At 44.7% G+C, this 22,756-nt stretch overlaps 1 protein-coding gene across 1 annotated transcript; it reads right to left on the minus strand.

Annotated features, from left to right (window-relative positions):
- Positions 1-4,259: 4,259 nt before the first annotated feature.
- AIF1 (allograft inflammatory factor 1) lies at positions 4,260-6,002 on the minus strand. Its single transcript, XM_080806905.1, has 6 exons — positions 5,894-6,002; positions 5,656-5,717; positions 5,500-5,566; positions 5,101-5,142; positions 4,751-4,913; positions 4,260-4,464 (listed from the first exon to the last, which is right to left on the minus strand). The coding sequence occupies exons 1-6, from the start codon at positions 5,916-5,918 to the stop codon at positions 4,380-4,382; spliced, it is 444 nt and encodes a 147-aa protein (XP_080663031.1). The 5' UTR covers positions 5,919-6,002; the 3' UTR covers positions 4,260-4,379.
- Positions 6,003-22,756: the final 16,754 nt, after the last annotated feature.

Below are 22,756 nucleotides of genomic sequence, written 5' to 3' on the forward strand. Positions count from 1 at the left end.
GGGAAGAGTCCCGACTCACGCGTCCATTCGCGAGAGGTGAAAGCATCAGAGAGGCGGGGCCTTCTAGTTATTAAATCACGTCATGCAAATGAAGTGGATAGACAGGCCAATCCTGGGGTGCAGGGGAGGGTGTCGTCGGCCCCATGCAGTGTAGGCATTCTTTTGCTAGTTCTACTTATTTGCATAATACATGCAAATCATTTGAATAAAGATAGGATAGGAATGACCTCTTCATCAACATATCGGCAACCAGTGACTAACACATTTAATTTTATAACCTGTAATTTTTTATGAATATATTTGTATATCTGATATTATTGGCAGTTTGTATTCCCTTCACAATGGGTTTCATTCTACGAAATGTACTAGTACCCTCCTTTGTCTCTCGTATTACTGTGCTCCAATCAGACCTACTACCCGTTCAGCAAATCATTCGAAAACTATGTTTCGAAGGCGTGAGAGATATCCACGATATATTATGAAAGTAGAGGAATAAAATCAGATCCTGCCGGGGAGGTTCAGGAATGCTTCTAGAAAAACGCGGATCTTATTAAGAAATGTGAAGAACTAGTCAGGATTTAGCCAAGTTTGAGGAGAGGTTGCACAGCTCAGGCCCAGTGAACTGATGAGCAGAGGCATGGTTTTGGCGACCTGTGCCTCAGCTGGTGTGACTAAATTAAGTGACTGCCTGTCCATTATGGAAAGTGAGAGGCGGAAAATTCGCAAGAATCTGATAAGAATTTTATCCTGAGGCACATTAAGATAGTTGAGATGCAGTTGCTAAGCATTTGAAATGATTCTCGTGTCCCCCTTTCCCTGGTCTCCTACCACAGCAAAATTTCTTGGAAGAGTTACCCATCCTCACTGTCACCAATTTCCCTCCTGTCAGTCATTCTTTTTTCTTTCCTTTTTTAAAAAGCATTTTATTTATTTATTTGACAGAGAGAGACAGTGAGAGAGGGAACACAAGCAAGGGGAATGAGAGAGAGAAGCAGACACCCCGCTGTCAAACAGGGAGCCGGATGCAGGCTCAATCCCAGGACTCTGGGATCAGGGCCTGAGCTGAGGGCAGCTGCTTAACAACTGAGCCACCCAGGTGCCCCCTGTCATTCATTCTTAAACCAACTCCAGCCAAGCCTTCACCCCAATTTTTTAGCCAGTGTGCTAAAAGGACATCAGTCTTATGTCTTGAAATAGCATTTATGTGCTGATGACTCCCAAATTCATATCTTCACTGCAGACCTCTCTGACAAACTCCAGACTCGGATACACAGCTATGTACTTGACATCTCCACTTGGTTTTCTAACAGATCATTTCAAATTCAATATGTCCAACACTGAACATTTGATCTCCTCAAAATTTGCTCTCTCCACAGTCTTTGTCATATCAACTGATGGCAACTTAAAAATTATAGTTAAGGCAAAACCCCTGGAATCTTCATGGACTCCCTTCTTTATTTCACTCCCCACTTTTAATCAGACAGGAACTGCTGTCTTGAGAAAATATCCAGCCAATTCACTTACACTGCTTCCACCTTGATCTCTTCTCACCTGGGTTACAGTAATCTCCTAACTTGCCTTTAGTCTGCCCCTGCCCCTACTGCCTATTCTCTGAACTGCAGCCAAAGTGGGCCTTTTCTCAGAGGAGGCCTCAAAGGACTCCCTTGCTCAAAGTCCTACAAAGCCTCTCAGTCTCTCTCAAAGTCCTTAGAGTGGCCTACAAGACCCTAAATGATTTGGCCCCCTGATTTTGTCACTTTCCCTACTTCTGCCAGGCATGTCTCACCTTGGAGCCCTTTTGCTTCTCTTTCCTCTGCCAAATTGACCCTTCCCCGCAAAACCCACGACCCTTACTCCTTTACCTCCATGATGTCTTTGTACAGTGTTGATCTTCTTCTCAATGAGGCCTACCCTGATTACACATTCAAAATTTTAATCTTCCCTGACCATCATGTTACCCCTGAACCCCTTTAACCTGCTCTACTTTTTCTTCTAAAATCATATAAATTTCAAATTATAGTTATTGTTTGTTGTGTGTCCTCTTCCCATACCATTTTCCACAACAGAGTATAAACTTCACAATGGCAAGGATCTTTGTTTTGTGACTCTTATAACCCAAGCACCAAAAATAAGGAATGGTACAACGTTGATCCCCAATAAATGATTTTTTAAAGATTTTATGTATTTATTTGATAGAGAGAGAGAGAGATGAAGAGAGAGAGAGAGAGATGAAGAGAGAGAGAGAGAGATGAAGAGAGAGAGAGAGAGAGAGAGAGTACAGGAGCAGGAGGAGGGGCAGACCTAGGGAGAAGCAGGCTCCCCAATGAGCAGAGAGTCCAACTCAGGGCTTGATCCAAGGACCCTGGGATCATGACCCAAGCCAAAGGCAGACACTTAACTGATTGAGCCACCCACACCCAATAAATGATTTTAAAGTCTTTTTATCAAAACATATTATATTTATTTATTTTTGATGAATTTTCATAAAATGAGCAGAACATGTAGCCAAAAATAAAACCTTGACTAGCACCATGGAAGCTGCTAGAGGGCCTCTTGTAGTCACCGCCCTCCCCCAAGGCTTACTACTATCCTTATAACAACATACATATATATATATATATATATATATATATATTTAAAGATTTTATTTATTTATTTGATATACAGATGGCATTGTATAGTAAGGCTTCTCCTGTGTCTGTCTTCTTTTGCTCAACATTATGTTGAGGAAGTCCATCCACACTGTTGCATGTAGTTGTGGCTTGTTCATTCTTGTTGCTATGTAATAATAGTCTGATGTATGACTAGAACCCAATTTGTTTAAACTGAATGAACGAATTATTTAAGCTCCAGCTCCTTTGTCTCCTCCTTGGTGTCACCAGGGTTGTTGCAAAGATTAAGGGAATTAGTACACAGAAAGCATTCAGGGTGGTATAGGGGGGTGCTCAATAGCATTGATTTTGTTATATTCAGCTATTTTATCCAACTTGCAGTGATCTCTTCCTCATCTGAAGTGCCACACAGTTACTGTAGCACATTGTAAGAGGCTAACCTGGCTTCACCACTGGGAAGAGCCAACACTCCTGTCCTCAGTACAGGAAACAAGCTGGGGTAATAATTAGATTATTACCTGGGATAATAATTAGATTATCACTTCCCAGAAGGTCAGGAAATCTGAAAAAGTGTCCAGAAACTGGGGAATGCTAGAGTTAACTCATCTGGACCTGTTGGAGGAAAGGTCCAGGAATAGCCTTACTGAAGGCTTGGGAACTCTGACGTTCCTTCCTTCTCTGGGATTGGCTTTTTAATCCTTTCTGCCATCCAAGTATTCTGTATCCCCAGTATCTGTTCTCAATATCCTCCAAATAGAAGCCCCCTTTCCCTTCATTAGACTCAGTTCGGTAGCTTGTCCCCTAAAAGGACCTCACTGAGTCATTTAGTGCTTAAGTTATCAGGTGTTATAGTTTTGTGAGTCCTTTACTCAATTCAATAGCATCATCAGTTCTTTCATCCATCCATCTAACCATCCATCCATTCAAGTTTTAAACATTATAGAGGGCTTCTGATACATCAGGCACTGTAAGATAGATCATACTATCCCCACTTTCAGATGAAAGACTGAGAAAGGTTTAGTGATTTTGTTTGGTAAACAAAGACTAGTGATGGAGAATATTGGTTCAAAATTGCTTGGGGCCCCTGGCTGGCTTAGTCAATAGAACATGTAACTCTTGATCTAGGGGTTGTGAGTTGGAGCCTCGCATTGGGTGTAGAGATTACTTAAAAAAAGCAAAATCTTAGGGGCGCCTGGGTGGCTCAGTGGGTTAAGCCTCTGCCTTCAGCTCAGGTCATGATCTCAGGGTCCTGGGATCAGGCCCCGCATTGGGCTCTTTGCTCGGCAGGAAGCCTGCACCCCCCTCTCTGCCTACTTGTGATCCCTTGCTTTGTCAAAAAAAAAAAAAAAAAAAAAGCAAAATCTTAGGGGAAAAAAAGAGAGAATCCTTGCTCTTCCCCATGGACCTGGGTGATATTTTTTTGTCTGTACATGTCTTTTTGTCCCATCTAAATTCCTTGAGGACAAGGCTATCATATATCTGGAATCTCCCTTGAAGTACAAAACCATCTGCTATGGTTGACACATTACAAAATTGTGGGTGGATTGTTCATATGGGCAAATCCTTTGCTGCCCTTCCCTCAGTGATGCTTCACTTCTTCCCAGACCAAGGGAAAAAAATCCCCCCAAACGGAGACCAAACTGACTTGATCTGGAGAAGGATAGTTTATTTAATTTAGTGTACCTCTGGCCCACAATTCTGTGCCCTTTTTCCATGTTGGGGTCATTAGAAGTCCCATCAATCTCACCACATCTCCCCTACCACAAATCAGGGTAACTCAGAGATATTTTTCTTGGCTGGGGGACCTGCTGGCTTCTCCTGTTCTCTCGCTTTCTCTTCGTACATTAGGATCCTAATTGAGATGGGAAGAGACAGAGGGATCAGGGGACTGTGTTCTCAAGAGAATAAATCTTAGGCTACTGTGAAAGTCTGCAAGAGGACAGGGGTTATTGTGGTCGGAGGAGAAGGAAGAAGAGTGGCTGCAGGGACCAGAACAATGGATAGGGTTAGGAACTTGGAAGGGTCCCTCAAAGAAGGGAAGAAATGGACGCTGAGTAATGTATGGGTGAGCCTGGGGATGGGGGTAGGGTTGAGGAGAAAACAGGTAAGCATAGGAAAGGTTGGCACTGGACCCTCACATTTTTAGGATGGCAGATCTCTTGCCCAGCATCATCTTGAGGAAGTCAGAGTAGCTGAAAGTCTCCCCAGAGCTGCCAGACACCTCCTTGATTAATTTCTTGAGCTCCATGTGGGTCTTGGGGACCCCAAGTTTCTCCAGCATCCGCTTCAGGGACATGATATCTAGAGGCAGAGGAGAGGGGATGAGAAGAGGGGAGCCTCTCTCTCTCTCTGTCTTCGCCTTCCCATTCCCATTCTTGTCCCTCCTACTCTGGTAGCTGGGCCCTCTCCCAAACCACCAGGAATAAGCACGGTAGGAGAGACCTCCCTCTTCCTGGGTCTGCACATGCCCCCATCACCCTTTTCTCACCGATATCTCCGTTTCCATTCAGGTCAAATTCCATGTATTTCTCTGGGTGAGGGGAGAAAGCAAATAGGGTAAGCACTGGCTGGAGGGTCCCAGGGAGGGGCAGCACAGGGGATTGAGAAAAGGGCCACTGACCAAGTGCTAGGTGGGGAAGATGTGGAAGGGGGAAATAGGGCAGGCAGAGGAAGTGCGGGTGGGGTTGAGGGGCCCTATTAAGGTGTAGGGAACCAGAGAGGGTGCTGAGAGGGGCAGCCCAAAGAAAGAGACTGCAACAAGGGGGAACAATGGAGGCAGCTTTTTCCCACCACATATGTAGACTCTGCTTCTCTCCAGTCCCTTCTCTGTTCTTGAGGAAATCCCACCCTCCTCACTCCCCCTCTGCCCCTTCAGTTTCCCCCTCACTCTTGAAGGTTTCCAGTTTGGAGAGCAGATCCTCATCACTGCTATATTTGGGATCATCCAGGAATTGCTGTGGGGAGAAAGCAAGGAGCCAGGATATGTCCCCTGGTTCAGGGGCCCCTTCCCCCGAGGCCCTGCCCCCTTAGATCTTCCTTTTACCTTGTTGATTTCATCCAGTCTCTCTTCCTGCTGGGCCTTCAGCAGCCCAAAGGCTTTTCCTCCTGAGGGAACACAGAGGTTAATGTTTCCTCACCCCCCATTCCTCTTCTTTCTTCCACACCGGCCAAGGGTCATCACAGTTCTGCCCTCCTAGGCCTGCTCACCACCTCCTAGCCCCGCCCAGGTCTATCCATCTCCTTGCTCTCATTTTAGGCTCTGCCTTTTCTACCTTCCTTACCCTGTAAATCCCTGGTTTGGCTCATAGCTCAGTAGATGCTGATGGATAGGTGGATAGAGACCGAGCTGGAGCTCTGTCTACTGGCTCTCCTCTCCCATCAGCCTTCTCTGAGGCCTCCCTCCTAAACTTCCCCTTTCCCCTCATTCCCTCCTCCTCCAGTCCCAGGCCTCACTTCCCCCTCAGCTTCTGCTGACATGAGCACCCCAGGAGGAAGGGGCCAGCGGCTCTAGGATTGAGGTGAGAAAATAACATTCTCCTAAATTCCTCTTAAGGAGAGCCCAATCTATGCAGGAAAGAAAGAAGCCCCTGGAGGTGTGGGGGAGGGGTATTTATTCTCTGGAACAAATAAATGGTCTTTGAACAGGTCTGGAGGGTCAGGTAAGTCTTAAGGCTTGCATTTTGTCAGGTGTCACGAGTCTGGGCGCACAGGTTTGGGTACACAGCCGAGGAAGGGCTGACTGGATTTTTCTATGATGTGAATGGGAGAAAAATCTGAAGTCCACGGGCAGATCTAAAAGGATGGCGAGACGGTGTAGGGTCGGAAAGGGAGAGAAGCCTCCCTCAGGGTCTGAGGCACTTGGAAATAGGGCAATGCCTAACACATGAGTCGTATTTGTTCGCTTTAAGATGTGCATTGGAACCCGCTCATCTTATCTCCCCTGAAATAGATCGTGAAATCTACAGATCTCAGAAATTCAAGAATTTAAGTAGATTCTCTGGGGGAACTGAAAGTGGTGCTGAGAGAGACAGTATTTGTGGACACAAGAGCCAGGGGGTGAAGCCAATGTTAGGGGTGTATGTGTGCGTGTGAGTGTGTGTGTGTGTATGTGTGTGTGTACATGTGCCTGCGCACGTGCATGTGTGTGATTCGGTGTCAGTCACCACGGGTTCAATAGAGTGGGTAAGTTGCCTCTAAAAAATGTCTTCCCCACTCACATCCTGTTTCCTTTTTTTGTTGTATGGGTAGTCGCTTCCAGGGGAGAAGAGGCTAGCACATTCCCCTCACTGAGACCTTTTTGTTCAAACTCACCACCCAGAGGTGCCTGGGTGGTTCAGTCGGTTGACTGTCTGACTCTTGATTTCTCAGGATTGTGAGATCTAGCCCTGCAGGGGGCTCCCTGCTCAGTGGGGAGTCTGCTTGAGAGTCTCTCTCTCCCTCTCGTTCTGTGCAGCCCCTTCTCAAATAAATAAATAAATAAATAAATAAATCTTAAATAAATATATAAATAAATAAGCCACAAACTCCCCACCCAGAGCTCCACCCACCCTGCGCCAGCATCGATGGAGACACCTTTCCTTCTCCTCTTGCCTTCACATTACTTCCTCTTCTGCAGCCGGGAGCATTCACTTCTCATTGCCTTCTCCCTGACCCATGCAAGTTGGGGGACATGCTGGGGTGAACTCAGAATTCTGGAATTCCCTTTACTGTAGCTGCCTCTCTCCTTTCAGAGAAAGCTGCAACCCTACACTCAGGTCTCAGCGCCTAGTGGGGGGAATTCATTTCCTTATTCATATTTTCATTTGACAAATAATTATCAAGTGCACACTGAATGCGATCTCAGTGATCCAAACACATGTAGGCTCTTGTCCTCATGAACAGTCTAACTGTGGAAGACAGACTGTAAAAATAAACATATTGGGATGCCTGGCTGGCTCAGTCAGTGGAGCATGTGACTCTTGATCTTGGGGTTCAAGCCCCACAGTTGATGTAGAGATTACTTACAAATAAAAAAAATTCTAAAAAAAATAAACATATTAAAGGTGGCAAGTACCTATGCAGAAAAACAAAGTAGGGAAGGGGGATAGGAAGTGCTGTGGTAGACTGCTGTTTTATTTTTATATTATTTTCTTTTTATTATTTTAAAATATTTTATTTATTTATTTGAGAGAGAAAGAGCTTGAGCTGGGGCGGGGCAGAAGGAGTGGGAGAGGGACAGACAGACTCCCTGCTGAGCACAGAGCCTGTGGGGGGACTTGATCCCAGGACCCTGCGATCATGATCTGAGCTGAAGTCAGATGCTTAACTGACTGAGCCACCCATGTGCCTGGGACTGCAGTTTTAAAGAGGGTGATCAGAGAGCCTTCTCTGAGAAAATATTTGAGCAAAGATTTCAAGTAGGGGGATATCTGGTTAGTTCAGTGCAGCATGTGACTCTTGATCTCGGGGTTGTCAGCTTGAGCCCCATGCTGGGTGTAGAGATTACTTAAAAACAAAATCTAAAAAAAAAAATTTCAAGAGGTATGGAAATAAGCCATGTAGCTATATGAGAGAGGAGCATTTCAGACAAGTGTAAAGGTCCTGAGGTAAGAACATGTCAGGCTAGCTGGAGTGTTTATGAAGCAGCGGGATGGCCAGTGTAGCTGGAGCCAGGTGTATGAGCGGAAACAGGCAGGAGATGAGGCCAGATTGTGTAGGGCCTTATAGGCCATTGGGAAGGCTCTGGCCTGTATTCAGGATGAGACTGCCTCCCAGACTATTCTTTCCATCAAGAATGGGTTGGCAGACTACCATAGGGGTATAGAATTTAGATGCTCAGAGAAACTTTCTGGGATAAAGTAACAGCTACTCTGACACTGGGCAAAAGTGGAGAGTAAGAGTATCTAGAAGGGCAAAAGAGTGGAGAACAAAACCCAGCCTAAACACAGATGTGGGGAAAGCCTGTGAAGAACAGACATACAAGGGTCGCCTGAATGGCTCAGTCAATCAAGCCTCTGCCTTCGGCTCAGGTCATGATCCTGGGGTCCTGGGACTGAGTCCTGCATTGGGCTCCTAGCTCAGCAGGGAGCCTGCTTCTCCCTCTGCCTGCAGTTCTCTCTGCTTGTGCTTTCCCTCTTTCTCTCTGGCAAAAAAAAAAAAAATTTAAAAAAAGAAGAAGAAGAAGAAGAAGAAGAAGAAGAAGAAGAAGAAGAAGAAGAAGAAGAGGAAGAAGAAGAAGAAGAAGGAGAAGAAGAAGAACAGATATACTAGAAGACATTGCCCACAGACTCAGGGACCCAGCCCTCATGGTCACAGAGAAGGCTGGCTCCTAGTAGCAGGGGTGAAGGGGGACTTCTGGGTAAGGGTTAGAAATGGTTGGGGGGTGCATTAGGGGTCAGCTTTGAGGAATCCATGAGAACATGGAGATAAGGAAAGTAGATAGCTTCCCGACAGGCTGCAAAATCTAGACCTGAGCAGAGATAGTGCAGAAGCTCCTTAAAACAGTGGCTCACTCCGACTGGCCCTTCCTGCAGCATTAGGCAGAAGTGTGTTAGAAATGTGCCTGGTTGCGGGGCGCCTGGGTGGCTCAGTGGGTTAAAGCCTCTGCCTTTGGCTCAGGTCATGGTCTCAGGGTTCTGGGCTTGAGCCCCACATTGGGCTCTCTGCCCAGCAGGGAGCCAGCTTCCTTTCCTCTCTCTCTGCCTGCCTCTCTGCCTACTTGTCATCTCTGTCTGTCAAATAAATAAATAAAATCTTAAAAAAAAAAAAAAAAAGAAAAAAAAGAAATGTGCCTGGTTGGGCCTCAGCTCAGACACACCAAATCAGAGACTCTGGGGATGGGGCCTGACAATAGGTTGTTTTTTTTTTTTTTTTTTACAAGTGCCTCAGGTGCTTCTGATACATGGTCAAGTGTGAGAGTCATTGCGGGGAAAGAGGTGCCCGAGCCTGTGAGGCTTGCTGCACCCAGACTGAAGGTGTCAAGGTAGCTTAAGTGGGTGGTGGGGCTGGTCAGCCTTGGAGGAAGAAGAAAAGGAGGAGTCACAGAGGCCAGGCATGTTCGTGTCCAGCCAAGCAGTCAGGGAGACAACGCTGAGCGGGCTCAAGAAATGACCCGCCAGAAGGACCCCATGAGATTAGAATCCCTGTGAACCGGCCCCGTGTTGCTACGGGCTCTTGTTATGATTCCATGCTCTCCAGGGGGAATTGTTGCTTAGAATTAGGCCCCATGGAGTGTGCTTACAGGAAAAGCATACGCGGACCAGAAAACTTGTTGGTGTGTGTGTCCTGTTTGCCTCTCTACCTTCCCTCTCCCACTCTGCTCTCTGCCACAGGAGGCTAACCTGTACAGAGCACATCAAGGGCACCTCTGGCTTCCAGCTGGCTTTGGCTATTGGAGAGCCTAGCAGGAAAATAGCAGGAGGGAAGACATTAAGCCGCGGGTGTTTGTTCTTCTGGCTCCCTTCCCAAGAGGTCACCTCAGGCTGGCAGAAACCTCCACTTATGGGCAGTGCTTCTCTCCAGGCGACTTGCACTGCAAAGCTCTATCTTCCTCTTGGTTTCAGTAACCCAGGAGATAGATGTCAGGTGGTCTGTGAACTTGGAAAGGAAAAAATGTACATCCCTTTCTCATATTCAACATTACATGCGTTGCTTGTCAAAATCCACATCACAGTTTAAAATTCTTTTTATTTTATTATTATTTTTTAAGTTTATTTGTGTGATCGCTGCACCCAACATGGGGCTTGAACTCCCAGCCTTTTTTTTTTTTTTTAATTTTTATTTATTTATTTGACGCAGAGAGAGAGATCACAAGTAGGCAGAGAGGCAGGCAGAGAGAGAGGGGGAAGCAGGATCCCCGCTGAGCAGAGAGCCCGATGCGGGGCTCAATCCTAGGACTCTGAGATCATGACCTGGGCCGAAGGCAGAGGCTCAACCTACTGAGCCAACTAGGTACCCCTTGAACTCCCAGCCTTAAGACCAAAAATTGCCTGCTCTTCCAACTGAGCCAGCCAGGGGGCCCCACAGTTTAAAGTCCTTGTGCAAGCGAAGCAATAATATAGTTTGCACTGATGTGCCTTTATTTATTAAAATCTAACTTCAAGGTGCCTGTGTTTTAAGCGAATTCTACCCCCAACGTGGTGGGGCTCAAATTCACGGCCCCAAGATAGAGAGTCACGTATTCTACTGATTGAACCAGCTGGGCGCCCTAACTGCATCACTAATGAAGTTATTTTTCCATTATTGTAAATAATAATGTTCATTTGACTACAGAAACCTTTATCCACTTCTACAATTTTTTTAAGTAAACTCTAGCCACAATGTGGGGCTCAACTGACCTATATTTTAATTTTTTAAAATATTTTTTATTTACTTATGAGAGAGAGTGAGCATGCACAACCAGGGGGAGCTGCAGAAGGAGAGAAAGAAGCGGACTCCCTGCTGAGCAGGTAGCCTGATGCAGGGCTCAATTCCAGGACCCCGCGATCATGACCTGAGCCAAAGGCAAACGCTTAACCAACTGAGTCACCCAGGCACCCATTGCCTGTATTTTAAATGTCTTATCTTTTATATAACGTTATATAAAAAATACAACTTTTTATTACTATTTTGGTAAGTGGAATTCAATGTAATTGATTTACCTTGTTATGTATATTTTTTACTTTATGTTTATTTAGAATGCCAAATACATCTGTGATACAGCCTGAGGAAGAATTGCTGCTGTAATCTCTTTCTCCCCTCATCCCTTTGGACCTGGGGTGGCAATATCCCTTGGGATTCCCCTATACTCCATTCACCTTTGTAAATAAACTAGCTCCTCAAATTAGCCTAATTTTTAAAAAAAATGTTAAAAAATTTATTTATTTGAGAGACAGCGAGAGAGTGGATGAGCAGGGGTGGGGGCAGAGGGAGAAGCAGACTCCCATTGAGAAGGTCTCAATCCTGGGACTCCAGGATCATGACTTGAGATGAAGGCAAACGCTTAACCACTCAGCCACTCAGGAGCCCTGGGATGTAGCCCCACATCAACATCAGACTCCCTGCTCAGCGGGAAGCTTCTCCCTGTCTCTCTCCCCCTGCTTGTGTTCCCTCTCTTGCTGTCTCTCTCTCTCCCCCGGTCAAACAAATGAATAAAATCTTTTAAAAATTAAAAAAAATAAAAAAGAAAACATCTCCTTGGGCACCTGTTTGGCTCAGTCAGTTAAGCGTCTGCCTTTGGCTTGCATTGGGCTCCTTGCTCGGAGGGGATCCTGCTTAAGCTCCCCCTGCTTGTGCACTGGCTCACTCTCCCTCTTTCCTGAAAATAAATAAATACAATCTTTAAGAAAAAATAAAACATCTCCTTGTAGGACTTTGAGGGGAGCGTAGCAGCAATTTATTCCCAAATTTCACCTCTTGTCTCCTGGAAACCATACTCAGCCATAAGGAGATTGCACACACACACACACACACACACGCACACAAGGGCATGAGTGCTACATTTTCACAGCATACCTAGACTCCAAGTCCTGTGTTTGTGTGCCCAGATTCCATATCAAACAGGCAGTCCCCAGCAGTGCCTCAGGGAAAATCAGGGAGAGAGGGAGGGTCCAAGTGTCACCTCTGAAAAAAGCAAATATTCCCTCCTGAGAGGAAACGCCTCAGCCCAAGGAGAGGCTGAGCGCAAGACTGACCAAATGCTTTCAAGTAGTGGTAAAGTTGGGGGTGCCTGGGTGGCTCAGTTGCTTAAGTGTCTGCCTTTGGCTCAGGTCATGATCCCGGGGTCCTGGGATCGAGTCCCACATTGGGCTCCCCCTCCTCTGCGGGAGCCTGCTTCTCCTTTTCCCTCTGCCTGCCATTCCCCCTGCTTGTGCTGGCTCTCTCTCTCTCTCTGTCAAAGAAAAAAAAAAAGTACTGGTAAAGGTGGAGAGAAAATGTTTTGAAAAGTCCAAAGAGACCCAGAGGGGGCACATCTCAGAAAGTGCCAGCAAGGGACTCCTGGATGGTTCAGTTGGTTGAGTGTGTGCCTTTGGCTCAGGTCATGATCCCGAGGTCCTGGGATCCAGCCCCACATTGAGCTCCCTGCTCGTGGGGATCCTGCTTCTCCCTATGCCTCTATTGCTCCCCCTACTCATGTTCTCTCTCTCGCTCACTCTCTCTCTCAAGTAAATAAATAAATTTTTTTAAAGGTTTTATTTATTTATTTGAGAGAGAGAAAGATCACAAGCAGGCAGAGAGGCAGGCAAAGAGAGAGGGGGAAGCAGGCTCCCTGCTGAGCAGAGAGCCTGACGCAGGGCTTCATCCCAGGACCCTGAGATCATGATCTGAGCAGAAGGCAGAGGCTTAACTCACTGAGCCACCCAGGCACCCCTCAAATAAATAAATAAAATCTTAAAAAAAAATGAACATTTGAAAAAAGATACCTGGCTGGCTCATAGAGCATGCAACTCGAGCTCAGTGTCTTGAGTTTGAGCGCCATGTTGCGCATAGAGTTTACTTAAAAAAAGAAAAAGAAATGAACAGAGGTTCTGTTTGGTTAACTATGAGAAGAAAAGTAAAAAAGAGCAACACAAAATTTTGCCGTTTGCAATGATATGGATGAAACTAGAGGGTATTATGCTAAGCAAAATAAGTCAGTGAGAGAAACACAAATACCATATAAATTCACTCATATGTAGAATTTAAGAAACAAAACAGATGAACATGGGGAGGGGAAGGAAAATTTTAAAAAAAGATAAAAAGTCATAAGAGACTCTCAATTATAGGGAACAAACAGGGATGCTACACTGGAAGGCAGTTGGGTGGGGGGATGGGTGATGGCATTAAGGAGGGCACGTGATGTAAGAACACTGGGTGTTACATGCAACTGATGAATCACTAAATTCTACCCCTGAAACAAATAATACACTATATGTTAACTAAATTGAATTTAAACTAAAAAAAAAAAAAAAAGAGCAACACAATTTACTGACAGATGACAACACACCAGAAATACATTGCCAAAAGCTGGTGGAAATCGCAGCCCAAAATTCCATCATGAACTGAAAAACAACAAAACTTGGTATAGTCCTTTAACAGTGAAGGAAGGACACATATCAGAAATGCAAGTACTCGGTGAACAGATGGTGGATAACAAGAGGGTATGGGTGGGAACAGGAGGAAAGATTCAGAAGAAAAATACAAAACTATTTCAAAAATGAACACTAAATTTCATGGGAGAATGAAGACATAATATACATTCAAAATTTTTATAATCATAAATGACTGTTGTGAAATGTTTTTCTTTCTTTTTAAAGAATATTTTATGTATTTATTTGAGAGAGAAATAGCATGAGTATGAGCAAGGGGGAGGGGCAGAGAGAGGGAGAGAGAAAAGCAGGCTTCCCTGCTGAGCAGGGAGCTCAATGTGGGGCTTGATCCCAGGACCTTGGGATCATGACCTGAGCAGCCAAAAGCAGAACCTTTTTTTTTTTTTAAAGATTTTTTATTTATTTATTTGACAGATCACAGATAGGCAGAGAGGCAGGCAGAGAGAGAGGAAGGGAAGCAGGCTCCCCGCTGAGCAGAGAGCGGGATGCGGGGCTCGATCCCAGGACCCCGAGATCATGACCTGAGCCGAAGGCAGAGGCTTTAACCCACTGAGCCACCCAGGCGCCCCCAAAAGCAGAACCTTAACTAACTGAACCACCCAAGCACCCGAAATGTTTTTTTTCTATTTTTAAAATTTGAGTAGTTGTTACCATGAATAAAAGTTATGAAATGCTTTTATTGTATTGACTGAGATAGTCACATGGATTTTCCTCCTTAATCTATTAATGTAATGAATTAATTGTATGGACAGAATTGGGAAGTGCATGAATAGTGAATTATTTTCCTAGGATAAAGACTGCTTGGTTAAGTTGTTGTTGTTGGTTTTTTATTAAAGATTTTATTTATTTATTTGACAGAGAGATAGAGAGAGAGCACAAGTAGGCAGAGTGCCAGGCAGAGGGAGAGGGAGAAGCAGGCTCTCCGATGAGCAGGGAGACCCATGCGGAACTCAATCCCAGGATCCTGGAATCATGACCTGAGCCAAAGGCAGCCGCTCAACCGACTGAGCCATCCAGGTGCCCTTGGTTAATTAAGCTGTTTTATATTATTTATTCAATTCTGGTTTAGGTTTGTTAATATATTTTTTTAAAATTTAATTTATTTATTTATTTATTTATTTGATACAGAGAGAAAGAGAGAGAGAGATCACAAGTAAGCAGAGCAGCAGGCAGAGAGAGGGGAAAGCAGACTCCCCGCAGAGCAGAGAGCCCGATGCGGGGCTCGATCCCAGGACCCGAGATCATGACCTGAGACGAAGGCAGAGGCTCAACCCACTGAGCCACCCAGGTGCCCCTATTATTTAAATATTTCATTTATTTATTTGACAGAGCGAGAATACAAGCAGAAGGAGCAGCAGAGGGAGAAGGAGAAGCAGGCTCCCCAGTGAGCAGGAAGCCTGACATGGGGCTCCATTCCAGGACCCTGAGATGATGACCTGAGCTGAAAGGAAGATCCTGATCTGAGCCACCCAGGCACCCCTGTTAAAATTTTTATTACATTCTTTTTTTCTTGCATTTATGTTCATGAGTGAAATTGTTTCATAATTTTACTTTCTCAGATCGCCATTGGCTGGCTTATATATCGAGATTACATTAATCTCATGAAGTAAGTGGAGAAACTTCTCCTGTTTCCTGATCACTAGAATAATCGTTATATGACTGGAATGATCTGTCTTGAAGGTTTCATAACTATCTGGGCTTGGTGATTTTTTTGATGGTTAAATTTTTTCCCTAATTTTATTTATTTATTTATTTAAGTAATCTCTACACCCAACATGGGGCTTGAACTCATGACCCTGAGATCACAAATCACTGAGCCAGCCAGGAACCTCATTGATGGCTAAATTTTAAACAACTGATTCAATTTCTTTAATGGTTATAGGTATATCAGCCTTTTCATTTTTTCTTAAGTCAGTGTGGTCATACATCTTTCTAGAAAATTATTCATCTTGGGGCCACCTTTGGCTCAAGTCATGATCCTGGGGTCCTGCGATGGAGCCTTGCTTGGGGCTCCCTGCTCAGCGGGGAGCCTGCTTCTCCTTCTCCCTCTGTCCCTCTCCCCACTCATTCTCTCTCTCTCTCAAAAAAATAAATAAAATCTTAAAAAAAGAAAATTATTCATCTTATCAAAATTTGCAATGTAAATATTTACTGTATCTGATATTATATTCCCTTTAAGTTATTTATCTTTTGTGTGTGTATGACTTTTTCTCCCCTTTTCCTTTTTTGCATAATCAATTTGGTCAGAGATTTTAAATATTAGTAGTCTCTGTAAATATATAAAATATTTAAAAATGTTTCCTGCTCTATTGTTTTTTTATTTCATTAATTTCTAAAAGTATCTTTATTATTTTCCTCCTTAATTTTTAAAAATTATTCTATGCTTTTTTTAATTTCTTTTTTTTTAAATTTTATTTATTTATTTATTTATCAGAGAGAGAGAGAGAGAGAGAGAGAGAGAGCGCGAGCGCACAGATAAGAGCACAAGCAGGAAGGAGCAGCAGGCGGAGTGAGAAGCAGGCTCCCTGCTGAGCAAGGAACCTAATGCAGAATTCCATCTCAGGACTCTGGGATCATGACCTAAACCAAGGCAGATAGGCTCAACCGACGGAACCACCCTGGTGCCCTCTTTTTCTAATTTCTTTTTTTTTATTATTAAACTTTTTAAAAAAAGATTTATTTATTTGAGAATAAGAGAGAGAGCCATACAAGTAGGGGGAAAGGGCAGAGGGAGAAGGACAAGCAGACTCTCTGGTGAGCTGGGAGCCCAAAGTAGGGCTCTATTCCAGAATTCTGGGATCATGGCCTGAGCCAAAGGCAGACATTCAACTGACTGAGCCACCCAGGTGCCCTCTTTTTCTAATTTCTTGAAATAACCGTCCAACTCAATGACTTTAAAACTTTTTCTTCTTTTTTTCTTTATTTTTTTGAAGATTTTATTTATTCATTTGAGAGAGATGGAGAGAGGCAGAGAGAACATAAGCAGGAGGAGAGGCAGAGGGAGAGGGAGAATCAGACTCACTGCTGAGCTGAGAGCCAGACATGGGGCTTGGTCCCAGGACCTAGAGATCATGACCTGAGCCGAAGGCAGATGCTTTACCATCTGAGCCACCCTGGCGTGCCCCCTTTTTAAAAGATTTATTTATTTATTTGAGAGGGAGAGAGAGCAAGAGAGCATGAAGGGGGGGTGGGGGTTGAGGGGGAGGGGCAGAGGGAGAAGGAGAAGCAGTTTCCCAGCCCTCAACAGTTTAGATAGGCAGGATTTTCAGTATCGTTCAGTACAAAATATTTTAAATTTTATTATTATATTTTCTTTAGCATTTGAGTTATTTAGAGATAGGTTTCTAAAGTTTCAAAATACAGGGGCTCCTGGGTGGCTCAGTGAGTTAAAGCCTCTGCCTTGGGCTCAGGTCGTGATCTCGGGGTCCTGGGATGGAGCCTCGCATAGGGTTCTCTGCTCAGTGGGGAGCCTGCTTCCTCCTCTCTCTCTCTCTCTGCCTGCCTCTCTGCTTACTTGTGATCCCTCTCTGTCAAATAAATAAATAAATAAAATCTTTTAAAAATTTTTTAAAAAGTTTCAAAATACATTAGAAAACACTTAAAAATTTTTTTCCAAGCATATAATAAATATTCTTTGTTACTGCTCTTAAATCATCATGGCTTTTGGTCAACAAATTGTATCCTATATGATTTTGATTCTTTTTTTCTAAATGTCTTTGTTGTATGTGAAAAGAACACATATTTTCTAGTTTTTCAAAGATTCTACATATTTCCGTAGATCGAGCTTGTTAACTATCTGGTTTCACTCCTCTTTGTCTTTTGTAATTTTAAATTAAAAGTTAGTTTTCCTTTAATATTTTAAATTAATTTTTTTTTTATAAAGAATCTGGCACAGAGAATCTGAGGGCATCTGAGAGTGGTCCCAGTCAGCCTTGGTGGAGTCTGGGAAGGCTTCTCCGGAAAGGAGCGATCCGGTCCCAGAGGGAAAAGGGGAATGCCTTGCCAGCTTTGACTCATTGTCCCACCCAGAGAGAAATGGAGGAGAAAGAGCGTGCAAGATGGGTTGGGTGAAAGAGATGTGTTGGGAAAAATATAAGGAAAGATGGAGAGGCAGAAAGAGTTGTAGATGGAAATGAGGGAAGAGAGGGATGGAGAGATAGGTGCCTAGCGCAGGCAGGGAAGGTGCTTACCAAATATTTGCTGAATGAATGAATGAGTGAACAAGCAGATGGGTGTGGAGGGAGTGGGTAAAGATGTGTGGAGAGATGTGGGATGTGGGTGGAGACATAGGGAAGAAACAAATGATGTGAATAAAGATGGTGAGAGGAGGGGCACCTGGGTGGCTCAGTGGGTTGAGCCTCTGCCTTTGACTCAGGTCAGGATCTCAGGGTCCTGGGATTGAGCCCCGCGTCGGGTTCTCTGCTCAGCGGGGAGCCTGCTTTCCCCCTCTCTCTCTGCCTGCCTCTCTGCCTACTTGTGATCTCTCTCTCTGTCAAATAAATAAAATCTAAAAAAAAAAAATGGTAAGAGGAAAGAGTTGTGGACAGAGATGTGGGAGATATGAGAGAGAAGGGGAGAGATGAAGAAAGATATAAGGGAAGAAGACAGAATGCCTGGCGTGTGGGAGGAACTCAGTAAAACCATTGTTGAATGGATGAATGGGCCCCAAGACTTGGAGAGGGAGTTGTGGAATGGATACTGAGGAGAAACCACACTGTCCGTCAGAGAAGCTATTGTACTGGTTTCATCCTGAGATGACAATGGCTTTAAACAGCAGTGACGATTAAGAGGTAGGAAGATACTTGAGATATTTTAAAGGCAGAATGGACAGGACTTAGAGATTGTTTGGATGAGGGAAATGCGGGAGAACCCCAGGTTTTTGTCTTAGGTGATGGGGTGGACTGTGCTTCCATGCACTGAGATGGGGACCATAGGAGTGCGATGCAGTTTGGGTGGACACTGATGATTTTGAAATGCCTGTGAAACACTCTGGAGGAGATGTCTAGAGGACAGCTAGATATTCTGGACTTGGACCTCAAGAAAGAGGCCTCAGGTGAAGGTGTAGACTGAGATGGAGATATAGACTGGAGTCTCAACAGAGAATAAGCAGTAGTTAAAACTGGCTACAACAGGACTGCCTAGGTAAGCCCCATGGTAGAGGCTCACAATTTGTTGAATGAAAGTGAGAGAGAAAGAACCCAAAAGTCCACCAACAGCTGAATCACGTGAAAGCACATGTATAGGGTACAGGAGTCTGGAGGGACTTCGGCCTAATTGCTTTTATTTTCCTGGGAAAGGGGAGGTAAGATTCCAAAGTGGAACAACTTCCATGGTGACATGATCCAAACTGTAGACCATGGAGAATCAGGGTGATTGTTGGAGTAGACCAGGTAAAGCAACTGTGAAATTAGTATATTGAAAAACCATTTGTTGGGGCACCTGGGTGGCTCAGTCTTTTGAGCATCTGACTCTTGATTTTGGCTCAGGCCATGATCTTGGGGTTGTGGTATCAAGCCCCGAGCTGGGCTCTGCACTCAGCACGGAGTCTGCTTAAGATTCTCCCTCCCCACACCCCCCCTACCTAGTGCACATTCTCTTTCTAAAAAAAAGAAAAGAAAAGTAAAGAAAAATTATTTGCAAGATGTGTACAGGAATGTTCATACAACCCACTTGTCCTCATCGGGTGAGTGGATAAATAAACTGTGGTACATCCATATTATGAAATAGCACTCAGAAAAAAAAAAAAAGGATCAAGTTACTGATACACACAACAATAGATGAATCTTACAGACACTATACAGAATGAAAGAAGCTGGATACAAGAGGGTATACTATACACGAAGTCCAAGAATAGTATAATATAGGGGTATACATTTGTAAGGGTATAAATCAGTAGTTGGTTCTGGAAGGGGAAAGGGATTAACCAAAAAGAGGCATGGGAGAATTTTTCTAGAGTGATGGAAATGATCTGTATCTCACTTCCAATGTTATTTACAGGGGTATATAGATTTGCCAGAGAATGTCGAACTGTATACTCAAGATCTGTACACTTCAAATGTTTTTAAAAAGATCTGCATTTTGCTATATATAATTATATCTCAATGTTTAAAAACACCATTTATGTGGACATGAAGTCTCCTAGAGAGATGGCAGCAGTTGAAATAGAAAGGAAGCTGGAGAGTTAGGTGCCTGCTCCTGGTGAATGGGAAGGAGGTTAGACTATGACGGCAAGGAGGCAGAAGGTGGTGAGGTCCAGTGGATGAGCCTCAGAGGAGAAGCTGTGGTTAGAGACTGAAAGGGGAACATGGGGGCCGCTAATTCATTGAAAATGTTTGTAAGGACTTGGCTAGAGGAGAAGTCACCCACATCTCACCACTACCAACACAGGAGGAAACCCCCAGTAAGATGGGATCACGGCGCTGAGATTCCAGGGTTCCTTCTGTGTCTTCACCTCTTTTCCTGCTCTGAGCTCTGACCACCCTCGAGGCAGCCCACGGTGCAGCGTTGAAGAAGTTAGACCAGAGGGGCACCTGGCTGGCTCTGTGGTGGAACATGTGACTCCATCTCAGGGTGAGTTCAACCCCATGCTGGGTGTAAAGATTAATTAAAAATAAAATCTTTTGGGACTCCTGGGTGGCTCAGTTGGTTAAGCGGCTGCCTTCGGCTCAGGTCATGATCCCAGCGTCCTGGGATCAAGTCCCACATCGGGCTCCTCGCTCCGCAGGGAGCCTGCTTCTCCCTCTACCACTCTGTCTGCCTGTGCTTTTGCTCTCTCTCTCTCTCTGACAAATAAATAAAATCTTTTAAAAAATAAAATAAAATCTTTTAAAAAAATAGTTGGTTTCAAAATAAATAAATAAATAAATAAGTGAGACCCAAGACAGGTGCACATTCACTTCACAACTTCTTTATTCGTTGCCTTTCCTCTTGAGTCCCTGGTAAAATTTTCTTTTGAAAACAGCCATCCTTGAGCTGGTTAGTGCAGTGGTTCCCGTCTTGTGGGTTAAAGTTCCTTAGAGAGTCTCAGAGCTATTGAAAAGGATCCCTGGAGCTACACATACACTAGGATTTATTCTAGATGGACTTAAAAAAAAATTCCAAGTGCAATCTTTGGAATTCCAATTTTTGGATATTGGAAATCTTCGGTAGAGACAAGAGGTGGAGAGGGCAGGGTATCCTTGAGTTCAGGCGCAGCTGTAACAATGGTCATCCTGGCCCCTGCCTGGGGAGGACCTGGGGGCTAACATACCCTGGACACCCAGTACAGTGAAGTCTGGATGCTGACAGATACTGTTCTCATCTCACAGATGTGTGAACCAGTGGAACAAGGACTCCATCTTCGGCTGACTTGACTTCTAAGCTGCATCGCACTGGCACAGGGAGCAGCGCTCTGTGTGTGTAACTGTGAAAATCTGGAGTTTGATCTTCAGGCCAGTCGCCCATCCCAGCCCCCCACCCCTACTCCACCAGTGGTGATCTCTACTCTCTCCTCAAATTGTGGGCTTCTCACAGTTGAGTAGAAGAGAGAATTTCCTTCACAGTGACTCTCTGGGGGCAGACATGGCCTGTTGATAGGACGAGGCAAGGTAAGGTAAGGTAAGGGACTAGGCAAAAGCTGGAATTAAGGCCCAGTCAAGAAAAACCACCTACCAAAAAAAAAAAAAAAAAAAAGAAAGAAAGAAAGAAAAAGAAAAACCATCTACCGGTGTCTTGGGCGTCCCTGTGCCCCATGACCACCAGGGGGCAGCCCTTGCCTTGCCACAGGACCTCGGTTCCACACCCTCAGATTAGAGGCCCAGAGGAGGAAGACCCTCTACTGATGAAGAATGGCTGAGTCAGTCCTCCCCAGATTATGTGGCCTCTGGCTTGTGTAGGTGGTTCGGAGAGGTTAAATAATTTGTTCAAGATCATGTAACTAGTTTGTAGTGGAGCTGGCATTTGAGCCCAGGCTGACTCCACACTAGCATTCTTAACCATGACATTGCTGCTTCTCCAAAACAAAACTCTAGATCACTGCAGTGATCATAATGTATTGTGAAACAGAGCTAGAAACAGGGACACCCAGGGGAAAAAAGATGCATTAATATAAAAGGAGCCAGGGGCGCCTGGGTGGCTCAGTGGGTTAAAGGCTCTGCCTTCGGCTCAGGTCATGATCCCAGGGTCCTGGGATCGAGCTGCATCAGTCTCTCCCCCAACCTTCTCTGCCTGCCTCTCTGCCTACTTGTGATCTCTGTCTGTCAAATAAATAAAATCTTAAGATTATATATATATATATATATATATATATATATATAGCCAGAGAGGATTGTGTGGTGGGGGCTGGGTCCATGCCTCCCCAGGTATTGTGCCTGTAATCCTCCTCTTCTATGTGCTGTGCTGTCACGAGTAGGTGTGTGTGAGGCACATACAAAAATGTGTGGTATAGTCTTGAACCAGTCCCTGTACAACCTTGGCGTTACAAACTCAAAGTCTTTCCTTTGTGTCTGTAAGAATATTTTTCATATAAGGGGCACTTGGTAGTTTCTCAAGAAATGCTAGCTAAGCAGCGAATAAAATAATAAATGAGTGGGTTTACCAGTGGGTGGCAAGTATTGGCAGAACACAATGAGTAAAGCAGACCTCAGGGAGAGGTATATTCCTTTAATGGAGATCTGAATATGAATGAGTCCAGACCTCTCCATCAGGTTGCTTTCACTCAGTCAAACCACCCAAGTCAACACATCTAAGTAAAACAGGTTGATTGCTATGCAAATGAAGCTTCCAAACAAAGTCCCTAGCAACCGCCTGCCTCCACCGCCAATCAGCTTGCTTCTCCTAATCCCCTCCACTAGAGAATTTCTAGAGCAGTCCTGGGGGTGGGTCCGCCTAAAGGGAAGAGAACAGATGGGGTGGGCGGGGGCACTGCTGAGGCCAGAGGAGGGGGGAGTAGGTTATTTCTGAGCCCAGGAGGGCTCCTGGAGGGTTATTCCGGGTAAATGGTTGGTCTTCTTGAACCTCAGGAGGTAGGGGAACCACATCCTGGTCTCACCCTCCCACCCTAGTGTGAGCCCTCCCTTCCCTCTCAAACACTTAGGCCACAGGACGATGTGTTGCCCCCCA

Source organism: Martes martes (assembly GCF_963455335.1).
Source record: "Martes martes genome assembly, chromosome: 6".
NCBI classification, from domain to species: domain Eukaryota; kingdom Metazoa; phylum Chordata; class Mammalia; order Carnivora; family Mustelidae; genus Martes; species Martes martes.

Coding starts and splice junctions, on each gene's coding strand:
- AIF1 (XM_080806905.1), bottom strand. CDS start 5,918: ATGAGCCAAACCAGGGATTTACAGG. Junction 5,143..5,499: donor CAAACTGGAAACCTTCAAGA/GTGAGGGGGAAA, acceptor CCCCTCACCCAG/AGAAATACATGGAATTTGAC. Junction 4,465..4,750: donor AGATCTGCCATCCTAAAAAT/GTGAGGGTCCAG, acceptor CATCTCAATTAG/GATCCTAATGTACGAAGAGA.